Source organism: Urocitellus parryii, chromosome 1 (assembly GCF_045843805.1).
Source record: "Urocitellus parryii isolate mUroPar1 chromosome 1, mUroPar1.hap1, whole genome shotgun sequence".
NCBI classification, from domain to species: Eukaryota; Metazoa; Chordata; class Mammalia; order Rodentia; family Sciuridae; genus Urocitellus; species Urocitellus parryii.
In genome coordinates, this window is record NC_135531.1 from 283268924 (window position 1) to 283286205 (window position 17282).

At 61.6% G+C, this 17282-nt stretch overlaps 1 protein-coding gene across 1 annotated transcript in view; it reads right to left on the minus strand.

The window, feature by feature from the left end:
* The window catches only part of Kif1a (kinesin family member 1A), a 63837-nt gene extending 48124 nt beyond the window's left edge, over positions 1-15713 (minus strand). The window contains 12 exon segments of the mRNA XM_077795294.1: positions 104-246; positions 862-940; positions 2214-2289; positions 7324-7341; positions 8031-8096; positions 8626-8703; positions 9750-9861; positions 10837-11015; positions 11411-11476; positions 12020-12199; positions 12483-12559; positions 15608-15713. Coding sequence (XP_077651420.1) covers positions 104-246; positions 862-940; positions 2214-2289; positions 7324-7341; positions 8031-8096; positions 8626-8703; positions 9750-9861; positions 10837-11015; positions 11411-11476; positions 12020-12199; positions 12483-12559; positions 15608-15713 — 1180 coding nt within the window.
* Positions 15714-17282: the final 1569 nt, after the last annotated feature.

The following is a 17282-nucleotide window of genomic DNA, read 5'->3' on the forward strand; positions in this document are numbered from 1 at the left end:
CCCCACCCCGGCCCCAGCCAGCAGGCAGAGACCCAGGAGAGAGGCCATGATGCTGAGGAGCCCGGGTCGGAGGTCCCCGGCACAGGCTGCTGCAGACACTCACTGTCGGTGATGTCACCCAGGCCCTGGGCGTAAAGCAGGTCCCGCAGCCGCGTCACCTCATCCTTCAGTTCCCGGATCAGCTTGTTGTTGGGGTCTTCATTGATGACGGCGTTGCAGCGAATCTGCTTGGCCCTGTCCGCGTACCTGGGCAGGAGAGGGGTGGGCTGGGACAGGCCCCTCAGCAGACCCGGAGCAGAGCTCTACTCCTCACCGGGCCACCAGGGGTCACTCTGCGGCCAGTGGCCACAGGAGACCCTGGGGGGGGGGGGTCACCCAGCCCTCCTCATCCACTTGAGGAAACTGAGGCCAAGGAGGAGGGACAGATGTGTGTTGTCCCCATGAGGCCCCAGGGGCTCAGGTGCGGGAAGGTGGCTGCCTGCCACGTGTCTAGCTCACGTACTCAGCACCCAGGTGCAGGAGGTGCAGGGGCTCCCACGGGTGCAGGTCCGCCTCCCACTGAGCACACTCAGGAGGCCAGAAACTGCAAAGCCAAACTCGGCAGCCTCCTGAGGCCCAGTGTCCCCACCCAGGAGGCCACCCCTGCCTCCTCTGCTCACTGGCAGGCTTCCAGCCAGGAGCCACCGGGGCCCTGCCTGGCCTTCAGGCCCACGTGGCATCCTGAAGGGGGGTGAGAGCAGAACAGGGCCCAGGAAGGCCCAGGAGCCTCAGATCAGCCACCTCCAGCCTCAGGGGGTCCAGGAGGACCTCCAGCATGAAGGCCCCCCCAGGGCGGGGAGAGCGGGCCCCAGCTGGGCGCACCTCAGCGTGCTGAGCGTCTCGTCATAGTTGATGTCCGCAGGGCTCAGGGCGGCCACCATGGCGGTCCTCGAGTTGCCACCTGCAGAAACAGCCCGGGTAAGCACAGAGAGCTCTCAGCCCAGTGAGGTCTGCTCACCTCCCCCCACGAGTCAGGCTACCCTCGGGCAGACAGTGGCAGGGACCGTCCTTCCCAAGGACACTCGTCACCACAGTGGAGGCCTGGGGCCTCTAGTCTCCAGGCTGAGGTGGAGGCGTGGGGCCTCTAGTCTCCAGGCTGAGGTGGGGGCGTGGGGCCTCTAGTCTCCAGGCTGAGGTGGGGGCGTGGGGCCTCTAGTCTCCAGGCTGAGGTGGGGGCGTGGGGCTGGGTGCTTCTACACCCTGCTGGTGCCCTGGCTCCTCGGGCCATGAATGTCCTATCAGGGGCAGCCACCTCAGCAGTCCTAACAGAATCACCCGCTGACCCACCCCAGCCCTCAGGAGGGCTGCCTGTCAGTGTGCCAGGTCGGGATGGACGGTCTTGCCGGCTTGACCCCAGGGACTTGTGTCCACGGGCCATGTCCTGGAAGTGGTTCCCTAGGGAATTCCCACAGGGACTTGGAGGTGACAGCAAGAAGGGCCTGGGCAAAGTGCCATGTCAGGCCCCAAAAAGGGTGACACAGGGGATCCCCCCTGCTCCACACTAGGGCTAACACTGGCATGGCCCTGTGTCCCAGGTGGAAGGACAGCAGTTCCTAGGACACCTCTGCCCCCCAGTGGGGCCCACCTGCCCTCTTCTCCACAGGCAGAGCTGCCTGGCAGGGGTGCTGGCTCCAGCCCAGCTGGCCGTGAGGTGCAGAGCCAGGCCACCAGGTGGGCCCGAGACTCAGTCTACCTCCTGAGCACCGCTTCTGCAGCTACACACAGCTGGGGGACCCTGGAGGCATTTCTGGGAGGGACAGGGTCAATGTCAGGCACACCCAATCTTCATCTCCCTGTGACGCTCACTGCTCAGGACGCAGATGGGGGCAAGGGCAAATCTACAGCAGCCCCCAAATCCCAGCCAGCAAGCAGGGTTCTCCAGAACCTCTGTGTCCCAGGTCCCTGTTACAGGTGGGGACCAAGATTCACCCGGCAGGAGCTGGGGGCCAGTGCTCTGCAGCTTCCTGGCTCCCTGGACGTGCCCTGGGTGCGCACTACGGGTAGCGCCTCACCTAGGCCTGCACGGTGCACTGTGGGCAGCCACCCCTCTGGGCCACCTCAGCCTTGGCCCAGACAGGGCAGGAGGCCTGGTGGCTGGACCTCCCAGGTGGGACGATGGCATGGCCCCTGGGAGGACATAGGGCCCCGGGGACAGGCAGACTGTCAGTCCTCACCCAGGTTCTCGCGGAGCAGCCAGGTCAGCACGGAGTCCCGGTAGGGGATAAAGTCTGTCTTCTTCTTCTTCTTGTTCTGTGGGGATATTCATGGTCAGCCCGGGCCCAGGAGGGCAGCAGAGGAGGAGGGAGCACAGAGCCTGCCTTGTGGGCCCCAGAGCCGCAGGCGGGGTGAGGGCAGGATAGGGTCAGCTGGCCGCCTGTCCCAGGCCTCTCCAGCCCTGGGTGCCCCCTGCTGGCACCTCCACCCTGGGCTAGAATAAGGAGGAGTTGGCCATCCCTCAGGGCCTTCCTGGTCCATCCCTGCTGCGTCTGGGCCACTTGGCTGGGCCCGAGCCCAGAAGTATGGGCATCGCTGGCCACGGCGTCCTGCCTTAGGACTGATCTGAGCCCATCCCCCTCCCTGAAGCCCACCAGCAACTGACCAAGGGAAAAGCCCCACGTGGCCAAGACTATCTGAGCCTCGTGCCCTCCGCCGCCCCTTTGCGTCCCTGTCCCCGCCACAGGACACCCTCTTCCCACCCAAGTCCCTCCTGTCCTCCAGAAGCCAGCTCACAGCCTCCTGTGCTAGACTGCCCTCCCCTCCCCTCAGCAGGAGCACCCCAAGTCTCTCCACTACTCTAAGGCAAAGACCGTCACCCGGGTCATGCCTGCCCCGGGCACTGGCTGCTGGGAATCATAGCTCGTGGGCACTGCAGGAGGCTTGACTTCACTAACTGTGGTGTTCAGCGACTCTCCACATCTACCTGCTTTCCATGCACTGGCTGGGAAGAGTTAGGTGAGCACTGCTGTGGCCAGCAGACAGGCCCCGTCCCCGGTGCCCACACCATGGAGGTGCACTTGGGCGCCATCCAAGGGCTGTGCCATTTCTCTGGGCACATACCCCAGCCATTCTCTAGGATGACCCAGGAGGAACCCCACCAGCTCAAAGGACGTAAACCTTAAAAGCTCTTGAGACACTGGCAGCAGGTTTGAGGCCGTGAGCAGGTTCCTCACAGTTCCATGCACAGGTCCTCAAACAGATCCTCACAGATGCTCGCACAGATCCCCACATAGACCCTCACACAGATCCTCCCCCAGATCTTCACATAGATCCTCACACAGACCTTCACAGATCCTTTCACATGTCCTCACACAGATCCTCACAGTTCCTCACAGATCCTCACATAGATCCTCACAGGTCCTCACAGATCCTCACAGTTCCATGCACAGGTCCTCAAACAGATCCTCACGTAGACCCTCGCACAGATCCTCCCCCAGATCTTCACATAGATCCTCACACAGACCTTCACAGATCCTTTCACATGTCCTCACACAGATCCTCAGACAGATCCTCACACTGATCCTCTCACAGATCCTCACAGTTCCTCACACTGATCCTCTCACAGATCCTCACACAGATCCTCACACAGATCCTCACAGTTCCTCACAGATCCTCACAGGTCCTCACACAGATCTTCATACAGATCCTCACAGAAACTCACACAGATCCTCACACAGATCCTCACAGATCCTCACACAGATCCTCACACAGATCCTCTCAGGTCCTCACACAGATCCTCACAGGTCCTCACAGATTCTCACACAGATCCTCACACAGATCCTCACACAGATCCTCACAGATCCTCACACAGATCCTCACAGGTCCTCACACAGATCCTCACACAGATCCTCACACAGATCCTCTCAGGTCCTCACACAGATCCTCACAGGTCCTCACAGATTCTCACACAGATCCTCACACAGATCCTCACATAGATCCTCACATAGATCCTCTCAGGTCCTCACACAGATCCTCACACAGATCCTCACAGATCCTCACACAGATCCTCACACAGATCCTCACACAGGTCCTCACACTGATCCTCACACAGATCCTCACACAGATCCTCACAGGTCCTCACAGATTCTCACACAGATCCTCACACAGATCCTCACAGGTCCTCACACAGATCCTCACACAGATTCTCACACAGATCCTCACACAGATCCTCACACAGATCCTCACACAGATCCTCTCAGGTCCTCACACAGATCCTCACAGGTCCTCACAGATTCTCACACAGATCCTCACACAGATCCTCACACAGATCCTCTCAGGTCCTCACACAGATCCTCACAGGTCCTCACAGATTCTCACACAGATCCTCACACAGATCCTCACACAGATCCTCACAGATCCTCACACAGATCCTCACAGGTCCTCACACAGATCCTCACACAGATCCTCACACAGATCCTCTCAGGTCCTCACACAGATCCTCACAGGTCCTCACAGATTCTCACACAGATCCTCACACAGATCCTCACATAGATCCTCACATAGATCTTCTCACAGGTCCTCAAACAGATCCTCACACAGATCCTCACACAGATCCTCTCAGGTCCTCACACAGATCCTCACAGGTCCTCACAGATTCTCACACAGATCCTCACACAGATCCTCACACAGATCCTCACAGATCCTCACACAGATCCTCACACAGATCCTCACACAGATCCTCACACAGATCCTCACAGATCCTCACACAGATCCTCACACAGATCCTCACAGATCCTCACACAGATCCTCACATAGATCCTCACACAGATCCTCACAGGTCCTCACACTGATCCTCACACAGATCCTCACACAGATCCTCACACAGATCCTCTCAGGTCCTCACACAGATCCTCACAGGTCCTCACAGATCCTCACACAGATCCTCACACAGATCCTCACATAGATCCTCACATAGATCCTCTCAGGTCCTCACACAGATCCTCACACAGATCCTCACACAGATCCTCACACAGATCCTCACAGATCCTCACACAGATCCTCACATAGATCCTCACACAGATCCTCACAGGTCCTCACACTGATCCTCACACAGATCCTCACACAGATCCTCACACAGATCCTCACACAGATCCTCACAGGTCCTCACACAGATCCTCACAGATCCTCACACAGATCCTCACAGATCCTCACACAGATCCTCACAGGTCCTCACACTGATCCTCACACAGATCCTCACACAGATCCTCACACAGATCCTCTCAGGTCCTCACACAGATCCTCACAGGTCCTCACAGATCCTCACACAGATCCTCACACAGATCCTCTCAGGTCCTCACACAGATCCTCACATAGATCCTCACACAGATCCTCACACAGATCCTCACACAGATCCTCACACAGATCCTCACACAGATCCTCACAGATCCTCACACAGATCCTCACACAGATCCTCTCAGGTCCTCACACAGATCCTCACATAGATCCTCACACAGATCCTCACACAGATCCTCACACAGATCCTCACACAGATCCTCACAGATCCTCACACAGATCCTCTCAGGTCCTCACACTGATCCTCACACAGATCCTCACACAGATCCTCACAGATCCTCACACAGATCCTCACACAGATCCTCTCAGGTCCTCACACAGATCCTCACATAGATCCTCACACAGATCCTCACACAGATCCTCACACAGATCCTCACACAGATCCTCACAGATCCTCACACAGATCCTCTCAGGTCCTCACACTGATCCTCACACAGATCCTCACACAGATCCTCACACAGATCCTCACACAGATCCTCACATAGATCCTCACATAGATCCTCTCAGGTCCTCACACTGATCCTCACACAGATCCTCACACAGATCCTCACACAGATCCTCACATAGATCCTCACATAGATCCTCACATAGATCTTTCACAGATCCTCACACAGATCCTCACACAGATCCTCACACAGATCCTCTCAGGTCCTCACACAGATCCTCACAGGTCCTCACAGATTCTCACACAGATCCTCACATAGATCCTCTCAGGTCCTCACACTGATCCTCACACTGATCCTCACACAGATCCTCACACAGATCCTCACACAGATCCTCACATAGATCCTCACATAGATCCTCTCAGGTCCTCACACTGATCCTCACACAGATCCTCACACAGATCCTCACACAGATCCTCACACAGATCCTCACACTGATCCTCACACAGATCCTCACACAGATCCTCACACAGATCCTCACACAGATCCTCACATAGATCCTCACATAGATCCTCTCAGGTCCTCACACTGATCCTCACATAGATCCTCACACAGATCCTCACATAGATCCTCACATAGATCTTTCACAGATCCTCACACAGATCCTCACACAGATCCTCACACAGATCCTCTCAGGTCCTCACACAGATCCTCACACAGATCCTCACAGATCCTCACACAGATCCTCACACAGATCCTCACAGATCCTCACACAGATCCTCACAGATCCTCACACAGATCCTCTCAGGTCCTCACACAGATCCTCACACAGATCCTCACACAGATCCTCACACAGATCCTCTCAGGTCCTCACACAGATCCTCACACAGATCCTCACAGATCCTCACACAGATCCTCACACAGATCCTCTCAGGTCCTCACACAGATCCTCACAGGTCCTCACAGATCCTCACCCAGATCCTCAGAGTTTCTTACAGTTCCACACACAGGTCCTCATGGCTCCTCACAGACCCTCACACACTCTTTGCACAGTTCCTTGGTCTATCATGCGGAGTTTCACAGCTGCCCACAGCGCTCTCACGCCTCACCCCATGGCACACACACCCTTGCGCACTTCCTGCAGAGTTCCTGGTGGACTTCCTTCCTTCGTTCCTCACACCTTTCCACACATGCCCCTCCCGTGTCCTCCCACCAGCAACCTCTGCCCACCTGTGCATCTCACTCTGTCCCCTCCGACTACAGGGCACAGGTGCTTGCGACCTGCCTGGCAGGTCCTCCCAGGGCCCAGGTCTCTGTTCAAGGCCACTTCCCCTAGGAGGCCTCCCTGTCCAAGCCCACTGAAGACGGCCTCTCCTGTCGGCCCCTCGTGGCCTTGCTCCCTGGGATCCGTCCCAATTGGTGGTTGCGTTTTCTCTCTGTTCGCTGCTGTTTACCACCATCTCCCCACTGCACTGTGGGCCAGAGGCAGGCTGCGCCCCTCTGTGCCCGGAGGGGCTGGTGTGGGGGTGGGCTGCCCCGCTGAGGTGGGCAAGGGGCTGGGCCAATGCTCTGCCTCCAGCCTCCTGCCTTGGGGTGGAAGGAAGTCGCTTACCTTGTTGGGCCCAGAGTCCTGAAAAGAGAGAGGACAGAAAGAGTCTGAGGGCCTGGGCTGAGGCTGCGGCCCCAGAGTAGGTGGAGAGGGGAGGACCGGTAGGCACAGCGGGCAGGAGAGCGGCCAGAGGCCTGAGCACATGCCCGCTGGCCCTCACCCACCCCCCACCAAGAGGGCCACCCTGAGCTGGAGTGACAACAGGTAAACTACGGGAGTCACCTGGCAGCTGTCACCGGCAACCTCCCCCAGCCCAGCCACTTCAGGGGCCAGGTTCTCTAGACAGGGGCCCTTCTCTGTCCACAGCCGGGCGTCTTGGTGAGGGTGGGTGGGCTGGCTCTGCAGAGCCCACAGGCCTGGCCCCTCGCCTCCCAGGCGTGGCTCCTCCTTGGAGGGTGGCCTGGACGGGGCCACCAGCAGTGGGAGCTGACCCCTGCCCTCCCTCGAGCAAGGCAGCCACAGGCTCAGCACGGCCATGGTGGTTCCCTGGGAAGGACCGCGAGGAAAGCCGCACATCCCCCTCTTGCAGGCCCAGGGAGGAACAGGGTCACTACTCCAAGTCCAGCCTGGCCCGCCTCTGGGCTGTCCCTGGGGCCACAGCCGCCCTGCAGACGTGGGAGTGAGAGCGGCAGCCCCTGTCCTCTCGGCACCAGGGGGACGGGCCTCCACAGTACCTCCCGCAGTCCAGCCCTGAAGCGGGGCCAGCTCACCATTTCAGCCAGGGCAGAGATGACCTTCCCCAGGGTGGTCAGGGACTTGTTGATGTTGGCTCCCTCCTGTGGGTGGAAGGGGGTCCGGGTGGGCTCCAGGGCCTGGCCTGGCAGGTGCGGCAGAGCACCACTCTGCCTGGCCACCCAGGGGCCACCAGGGTTGGGCCAGCACTTCTCCTCAGTGCCTCAGCACCCGGCACCAGGGCCCGGTCCTCACCAGGTTCCACTTCCAGGCTGTTCCCCACTATCAAGTCATGGCGGGGACCAAAGGGGGCCTCTGGAAGCCAAGAACGCCCCTTCTTGACACTAGGACTCTCTTCTCAGGAGGCCAGCGCACGGCCGTGCCCCTCAGGGTTGGTGTGAGGACAGTGGGACCGTGGAGAAGTACAGCTTCCAGCCGGAGCTCTGTCCTCACTCACTCAAGCAGGGCAGCAGGAATGGCCTTGGGCCACTGGAGGCCAAGGCTCTGGCTGGGCCCCCCACTCCCTGCCCAGGCTGTGGCCCCGCGCCTCCAGCCCAGCCAGACCTCCTGCCCAGCTCTCCCTGGACACTGGGCCCCACTGGCTGAGCCCGTGGCACAGCAGCCTGGCCCTACCTTGAGGCGCGTGCCCTTGGCCCCCGTGGAGTCCGCCCGCTCACTGCCGGCCAGGTCCACCAGGCTGATTTTGCTGACCTGCAACGGCAGATGCGTCAGCTTCTCCCACAGAGCATCCATAGCGGTGGCCAGCCCACCCCAGGGAGCCCAGCTGCTCTCCACCACACCAGAGGCAGGCCCACTGCTGTCTAACAGGCCGGGGCACAGAGGGACCCTCAGGGCCCTGACCAGTGAAGGAGGAGCCAGCGGCCGTCTGCCTGGGCACTGACCATGCCCTCCTTCTGGTCCCAGCCCCCCTGGGCCTCCCTGAGCTTCCTCTTACTACCTCAAGGGGTCAATGGGAGGTGGCCCTGAGGTGACCCCCAGCACCCCCAGGGACCGAGACACCCTTCATCCAGGCCCTCAGCAGACCCCGAGCCGCCGGGGAAACCCCTCTGAGGGGACTGGAGGAGGGCTGGGGGGCTCAGGGGTGGGGCACAGTTGGAGGCAAAAAGGGAGAGGCCCAGGCCTGCCCACTCCCCCTCCAGGGGCCCCTGGGATACAGGGACAGGAGAGGGTGCCCACCAGTCCACCGAGGACTTGAGGTGTGTGGGAAGGGCACAGGGGCAGTGGGCGGCTGTGCCCTCAGCAGGGCGTCCCTAGCTGAGATGCTGGTGCCCACCCGAGGCCCTGCTCCTGGAAAGGGCCCGGCTCCCAGTGGAGGCAGAGGACGCAGCCCTGCCCGCCTGCACCAGAACCCACGGGCATCTCTGACTACTAACTGCCCTGCCACCCCACCTCTGCTGCCACTTCTGGGGGTACCAGGCAGGCCGCCTCACCTCTGTCCTTGGTGCTGCCTGGGGCGTCCCCACAGTCCCCACCAAAACTGCCCAGCAGCAGGAGGTGGAGGGAGGAGGACCCGGTCCCTGAACCCCGATCCCCCCCACATTCTGAGAATAGGTGGCCTCCCGGACTGGCCAGCACCCCACTGGGACCAACACCAGGTGGCAGACGGGCAGCACCTGGCTCCTGGCAGAGGGCAGTGCCCACATCTCACAGGCCAGGGTGTGGTTTGGGTCCTTGTGCTGCCCTGCCTGACCCTGGCCGCTGCTCTTGGTGGCGCCGCCTGCCTGGGCCCCACTCACCTTCTCAGTGGTTATGTCGGTCTCTGCGTCATGGCGCTTCTGGGTGAAGATGATGTTGAAGACGGCGTGAGAGCGGCTGCTGGTCTCGTTCATGTTGGTGGCCGCCACCGTCCTGGGAGCAGGAAGCCACACGAGATCACCCTTGTCCCATGTCAGGCCACCCCAGGGGAGCAGGCTCCAGGGCTGCTCGGGCCAGGCAGGGGTGACCGTGCCTCCTGCCAGCCTCCTGCTCAGCCTTCCCACTGCCCACCAGGGGGGTCCTTGTCCCTCACTGGTGCCTGGCACCTCAGGGATGCCATGACCGAGGGGTGCTCCCTGCTCCCAGGGGCTCAGGAACCCCAGCAGGGCAGAGGTCCTTGAGGGCCCTGGTGTGAGAAAGCCCCTGGGAAGAGGAAGAGTATGTCCACCACATCCCACCCTCCTGCCCACGCCGTCCCCTCCAGAGAGCCCAGTAGCCCACCCTGTGCCCAGGAGATGCCAGGGCCAGCAGTGCGACCTTCCAGAGGAGAGCCCAAGCCTGCCAGAGAGGGCCGGGGTTTGGTTCCCATACTGCCCCAACCTGCCAGGGACCTCAGAGAATGTCCCCAGACTCAGTCACCAGGTGCCAAGAGGCTGCCTGGGGAATGGCGGAGAGAGGGCTCAGGGTGGGTCAGCCCCACCCAGGAGCCGGCTGACTAGTCTCTGTGGCAGAGAGGGACAGTGGTCACAGAACACCCAGAGTGTCCAGGAGGAAGCCAGGGCAGGGCAGCTCACAGTCTCAGGAGCCCTGGGTTATCAGAGCACTGCCCTCGGGGACCAAGACGGGCCCTACCGGAGGGGCCAGCACCCCACAGAGAGCACAAGCCCTCAGCTGGAGGAGAGAGAAGCAGCCTCACGTAGTGACATGTCCCTGAACAAGGGTCTGGGTCTCTCCCAGGCTGGCACATGCCCTTGATGGCCCCAGACTCATGAGGAAATCAGGGCCACCAGGCAGACCCCAACAGGGACCCTCGGGTGCCCCAAGAGCTGGGCAGAGGGGAAGGTGGCCCTCCTCGGGAACTAACAGTGTCAGGCATGGCGAGGGTCGGGGGCAAGGAGCATCCCCCACCTGGCCTTGTTCCCCGAGTCCATGAGGTCCTGGATGTCATTGTAGGAGGTGACGGCCAGCTTGGAAAGGTCCTCCACATAGGGCCCCAGCAGCGGATGCTCCCTCACGCGCAGGTTGCCCTTGTTCTTGGGGTTCAGGAGGTCACGGACACGCTCACAGTAAATCTCCATGTAGCTGACCTGCAGGACAGCCACACCGTCAGGGGCCAGCTCCCTACAGCACACCACCCCTGGTCACACCAGGGCCAGGCAGCCCCCAGGCGCCCGTCCCAGCACGGGGCCGAGTAGCCACTCAACAGCTGGGCTCCACACGTCTCCAAGACCGCACAGGGGAGCCGGCAGGGTGGCCCCGGGGACAAGCAATGACAAGCTGAGGGCACAGACCAGTGGCAAAGCACTGCCCTGGGAACGGCACCTGGAATCCCACTGCCTTAGGGACAGGACCTGGGACCCCACTGCCTTAGGGGTGGCACCTGGGACCCCACTGCCTTAGGGGCAGGACCTGGGACCCCAGTGCCTTAGGGGTGGCACCTGGGGCCCCACTGTCCCCTGCAGGTGTCCAGCGGGAGCCCTACCTCCACGGAGTAGGACATGTTGTCATTAGTTGTGTCGTTGATTCGGGAGAAGAGGTCTTCACAGAGCTGTAAGGACAGAGGGAGAGTCAGCTGTGGCCAAGGGGACACTGCTCTGCCAGACCCTCCTGTCACAACGCACATCCCGACGTGAAGGCACCGAGAAAGCCTGCAGCCCAGGGGCTGGTGTCCTCTGGTTCCAGGTCCCCTGGTGAGCCCCTGATCCTCTCAGAGGGACGTCTGCTTGTCACCCCGTCCCCGTGGGCACGAGGCGGGAGCTGCCACCCACGGGGGTTCCCACCGTCTTTCTCCCACGGTCGAGTGGGAAGCAGCTCAGATCCTGCTGGGGACGTGGCACTGGACGGGGCGACCAGAGTTCTGGTGGCATCTGAGGAGCCATCTGTGTCTCGCGTCGGGTCGCCCCTGCCCTGGACGCCTGTCCACAGCCAGCTCCCAGCCCACCCCCGCCAGCAGCTTCAGCCGTCCCCTCCTGGTGCGTCCCCTCCTGGTGCGTGCCTCCTGGTGGTCCCTCCGCCGGCCTCCTGCCCTGCCCCACCCACCTCCCAGTCTGCCTTCCCACCGGCTCCCTCCTCCTGGCCAGCGGCCACCTGCCTGTGGGATGATGCCCTGCTGGTCCTTCTCCTGCTTGCCCATCATGGTGTAGGACTTCCCTGCCCCTGTCTGCCCGTAGGCAAAGATGCACACGTTGTAGCCCTCGAAGGCGTGCTGCAGCATCTCCTCGCCGATGTCCCGGTACACCTGCTTCTGCGAGGCGTAGTTGATGTCCTCGGGCTGGGGAGGAAGGGGCAGTTCCTGAGGATGGCCACCGTGTCCAGGGACAGTGCAGGAGGAGGGACCTCTGCACCCAGTGAGGACTGAGAGCCAGTGAGGGTGCCTTTGCGGGAGGCAGCACAGGCCCAGCTCAGGGACACCCACCAGGGGAGCAGGTGGGGTCCCTGCCCCACCCAGAGGGGAGCATGCCACTTCAAGAGGTCGAGGGATTCCCGAGGGCCACATTGCGAGCTGGCCAGAGCCAGTGTCCACACCACCACACACTGCCCCAGCCCTGGCTCACCGAGGTGTGGGACCAGTAGGAGTAGTCAAAACTGAAGCTCTTGGGAGTCTCCTTGGGCTGCTTGGGGTTCACGATGGCTACAGAGAGGGGACACAGGGAAGGTGGTCAGGGATGCACTGAGAGGGACACGGACAGGAACTCTGTGCCCCAGAGGTGGGAGCAGTTTCCAAGGAAGCCAGGCTCCCAAACTGGGAACAGGGCCCCTTCCAGGCAGCGAGTCGCCCCTGCCCCTCTCCGGGTGGACCTCCAGCCAGAGGTTGCCCACAGCGCTCCTGCCAGCAGACAGGTGACAGCACAAGCCACAGCCCACCCATCTGGGGTCCGGGGCCTGCTTGCCACCCCCACGCAGGTCTCTAGGTCCTGCTTGGCAGCCGCGCCCTGGAAGCACCCAGAAGCCTGGGCACCCTGTGGCTCACTGGGCATTTTGGCGGCGGCAGGCTTGCTGCCCCTGCCCCAGGGACCCTGCTGCGGGCACCTGGGTTCTCCTCCCCTTCTAGGCCAGCAGCAGGGCCAGAGCACGGTCAGTCCTCCGCACACCACCCACCACCGGCACCAAGCCTCGATCCACACCCCCCACGAGCTCCAAGCCCAGCTCCAGACACCCGCGGCTGCGTTCCAAATGGGCTCCTTCAAACCGGGGGCAGGCCAGGAGCCGGCCTCGACGCCCCATACCGGGCCTACAGGGGTCCCGGAGCTCCCCTGGAGCCCAGCACGCCTCCCTCTGACTCCCACCCAGGGGGTGGCTAAGCCAACAGGCCCGTGTCCCCTGAGCCAGGACAGAGAGGACTTGGTCCCCAGCCCCAGGCCACTGTACCCACTGCGCTCTGGTCCATCAGAACCCAGAGACCTTGGTTAATAGAGAGCTGTTGCAGCCCCCAAGCCAGAGACAGACCGCACCCTGGGGGACCATTCCCTCATCTAGTCTGATGAGGGAAGTCCCTCCTGACTCTGCCCCAAGGCCTGAGATGAAGGCCAGCTTTGTCCACCCAGGACTGGTTTTCCTTGCCTGACTGGGCACCGCATGGCCTCCAGGACAGCTGCCGTAACCCAGGGTGACAGGATCAAGAGCAAAAGCCCTCCCCAAGAGCAAGGAGCTGTGTCCTCCTCAGTTCATGTCCACTCAAAGCCCACGACTTCACGTCCTGGTGCCCAGCCCCTCAATGGGACCTTATTTGGAGACAGGGCCAGTGCAGGTGTGATTGTCAAGATGAGGTCACTGGGCGGGGGCAGGGGCCATCCCAGGGAACTGGTGACCTTAGAAAGGGGACATTTGGAGACAGACACCCACGAGGAGGGTGCCTGTGAAGACACAGGTGGCAGGCAGGGGGACAAAGGTGAAGGCCATGGTCAGGGACGGTGTAGCGACTTCACGGAGTGACTCCTGGAGTCTGAATGTCCCTGCAGCCAGGCACGCCAGCCAGCAAGGGGGGCACCAAGTGGCTTCTCACCGGAGCCCGCCAGGACCTGCCCGAGTCCCCTGTTCACTCATGAGGCCCATCCCAGTGGACGCTCCTGGGAGGGGAGCAGGTTGGGAAGAGGTGAGGAGGGTTGAGCCATGTCGGGGACTGGCAACCACGCACCCCGCTGTCCCACCCTGGTCTCCAGAACTGGGAGGACACGGGCCGGGCATCTGGAGCCAGTCAGCTGGAGGCCCTGTCTGGAGGCCCAGGCCACACACACGGGCACCACCTCCCCGTGGCATGGAGGTGCCACCCCCTTCCCCAGCACCAGTCGGGGTAACCTGCGGTGGAGAGTCCCGGCCCAGCCCAGATCACCCCCACACTGGGCCCAAGATCCCGGTCGACACAGCCGAGACAGGACAAGGGGCTTGGCGGGGCCAAGCTCTGCAGCCAGGGATGGAGGTGCAGGCTGCCCTGATCCTGCTGGCTCAAAGCTGGGTCACAGGACACTCCAGTAAGAGCATCATTTACCCCAGTGATGACCTCACACAACGGGACCTCGAGTGTCCCAGCACCCCTCCCCCATGACGCCCAAATGCTCACTCTTGGAGGCCGGGGCCACCACCCCAGCAAGGTGGCCACTCCAGGTCGAAGAGCCCCTCCCTGGGGCGGCCCCTATGGGCGCAAGGCCCTGCCATGCTACCCCTCGAGGATGAGGAGGTGTCATATGGAGCCAGTGCTGGGTACCGTAGGGCCCACTCAGTCAGTCCCAAGCCACCTGCCCAGCCCAGCCAGCCCCAGAACTGAAGTGATGCCTGCTCACACAGGACCAGGGGTGGAGGGCCCAGGGCCAGCCCTGCCCATGGTGTGAGAGGCTGCCTGCCCAGGGCTGGAGGCCAGAGGGGCCAGGCATGGAGGGCAGCTGGTGCTGGCCAGAGCTCGTCACCCCTGTGCTGCGGTCATACAAACTGAGTGAGCTGAACACTGGGTCTGCCAATTCCGTGTCCAGGGCACCGTGTCCACTGCACCTCACTAAACAGCCTTCTAGTGAAAGACAAAGCAGCTCCCGCCAGCTGGCTTCTGCCCCCAGCAGCCTGGCCTGCGCAGGACCTCCAGGCAGCCCTGGCCTCTGGCCTTCTGGAACCTCCCTCCTCTACCTTGCTGTTTCCTAGCCCCGTGTCTAGGCCAGGCCTCCTACTGGCCAGAGGCTGGAGAAACAACCAAAGGCAGGAAGCAGGGAGCCTGGAAACCTGGGCAGTGGCTGTCCTGAGCGAAGGAGTGCCCCCAAAATGGTGCCCCCAGGACCCTCGAGGGTGAACTTATCTGGAAACAGGGTCTTTGGAGGAGAGGTAACTATTTTCTAAAACATGGTCATCCTGGGTTAAGGTGGCCCTAAATCCTGTGATTAGTGTCCTTATAAAAGGTCACATGGGAACACAGGCATGCCAGGGAGAAGGCCGGGTGACAACGAGGAGAGATGGGACCTGAGCTGGAGGTTGGAAGAGGCAGGTGCCAACCCAGAGGGAGCGCGGCCTGCCCACACCTGGCTCAGACTCGGGAGCTGTGGGAGGCAGCCGGCTGCTGTGGGCCTCGGTGTGTGGTCGGCCCCAGCAACTGCAGGACACTGTGACCAGGAGCTGGTGGCTCCAGGAGGGCCGGGCTGGCCGAGGGGCCTGACCCAGAGACACAAGGTGCCTGGGGACCAGTGACATCCCCAGTACTCACTGGTGGTGCTTCCTGACATCTGGATGATGCACTTGGAGTCGCGGCTCATCTCTCGGGAATTGAAGGGGCGGACACGCACCGCCACCTTCACCGAGGCCCCAGCCATCTCTGCGGCCTTTGTCGGTCACTCCTAGTGGTGGCAGGAGCCCCGGCAAGGGTAGGAGATACCTTGGAGAAAAGGAAAATGCAAATTAGAAGCAATATCCAAAGACCCAAGATCAGGGTGCTGCCGGAACCCACAGAACCTCTCCACTCCCTTCCAACCCAGCAGGACCTACAGCAGCGGCCGACAGGGAGAAAGAGTACAGCACGGGGACATGGGGGTGTGGCGCCTGGAGAAGCTCCATCCCAGGACAAGAAGCAGGAAGCACCTGGCATGAAGGTGACCTCAAGCCATGGCGGGGTCCTGGGGATCCTGGGGAAGGGTCCCCTAAGGATGCAGCCCCGGGTGGGGGCTGCACAAGCCCAAGATCCAAGTCAAGGGTGTCTGACTGCAGCCTCCACCCTGGGCCCGGGTTGGTAGCCACAGCCAGTCACAGTGTGGTCTCTGCATTAGCAGGACCAAGCACTTAAAGCACTTAACTCAGCACTCAAAAGAACCACAGGGCCCCAAACCAGGCGCGGAAGCCTCCCTTTAGCACCATTTCCTGCTGCCTGTGACCTCTCTCAGGAGGAATGAAGGATATCCCCGAAGCTGCACCCAAGTCACACCGAACAGCAGGCAGCAGACTGGGACCCCCAAGTCACGGGCAGTTCATGCAACCTGCGGGGCCCCGCTGTGTGACAGTCCCCTGGGCCACAGGGTGGAGGTCCACGGCCCCAAAGCAACTCTGCCCCTCAGGTCCCAGAACTGGAAACTCCTCCGGCGGAACAGGGAGGACAGCCGTTGGAAAGCGCTCTCCAGGGCTGCGGGCAGGCCCTCGGCTGACCCACCCAGGGTCCTGGGTCAGGACGGTGCTCCCAGGGACAGGGAGGGGGAGGGGTTCTGGCAGAGCCACAGTCACAGCAACTGAACTCCTGTGGAAGGGCAAGGGGTCCCTCTTGGGGGCCAGAGCCCCAGGAAGCAGAGTCCCTTCAGCAGGACAGGAAGAGGGCTTCTCGGGCTTTCACCACTGCCATGGACACCGGCTTGGCTGTCTGTTGACAGGAGCCCCCAACAGCAGAGGCACCTAGAGTGATGGCTAAGGGTGGCCTCCTTAACCCCCCCCAGAGAGTCCCCAGGCCCCCCTTCTGAAAAGGCCATCTTCTGTCTTGTCCCCCTGCCCACTCCTCTCACCCCAGGACAATCTGGCACACAGGTGCCCTTCCTGGACTGTTGCAGACTCTCATCTGGATTGAGGGCAGTCCCTCTGAGCGGCCCTCTGGGGACCCAGGATCAGGAAGGAGGACCATCTCTGCAGACAGAGAAGGGAGCAGAGGCGTGGCCCGGGGCCACACAAGCTCAGCTGCACAGGCGGACCACAGGCAGGCTATCCTCCCCAACCAGCCCAACAGTGCACGCTGGCCAGCCTGAGCCACTATCCCCGCACAGTCCTGCAGCCACAGGGCACAGCCTGACTGCACTCTGTGGTGGGTCCCTTACTGTTTGTCCTCTTGAATCTACAAGTGACCACCCAGGAGTGGACAAAAGGGTGCACTTGTCTGAGGACCTGTGTTTGATAATGTTGGCAAGTTC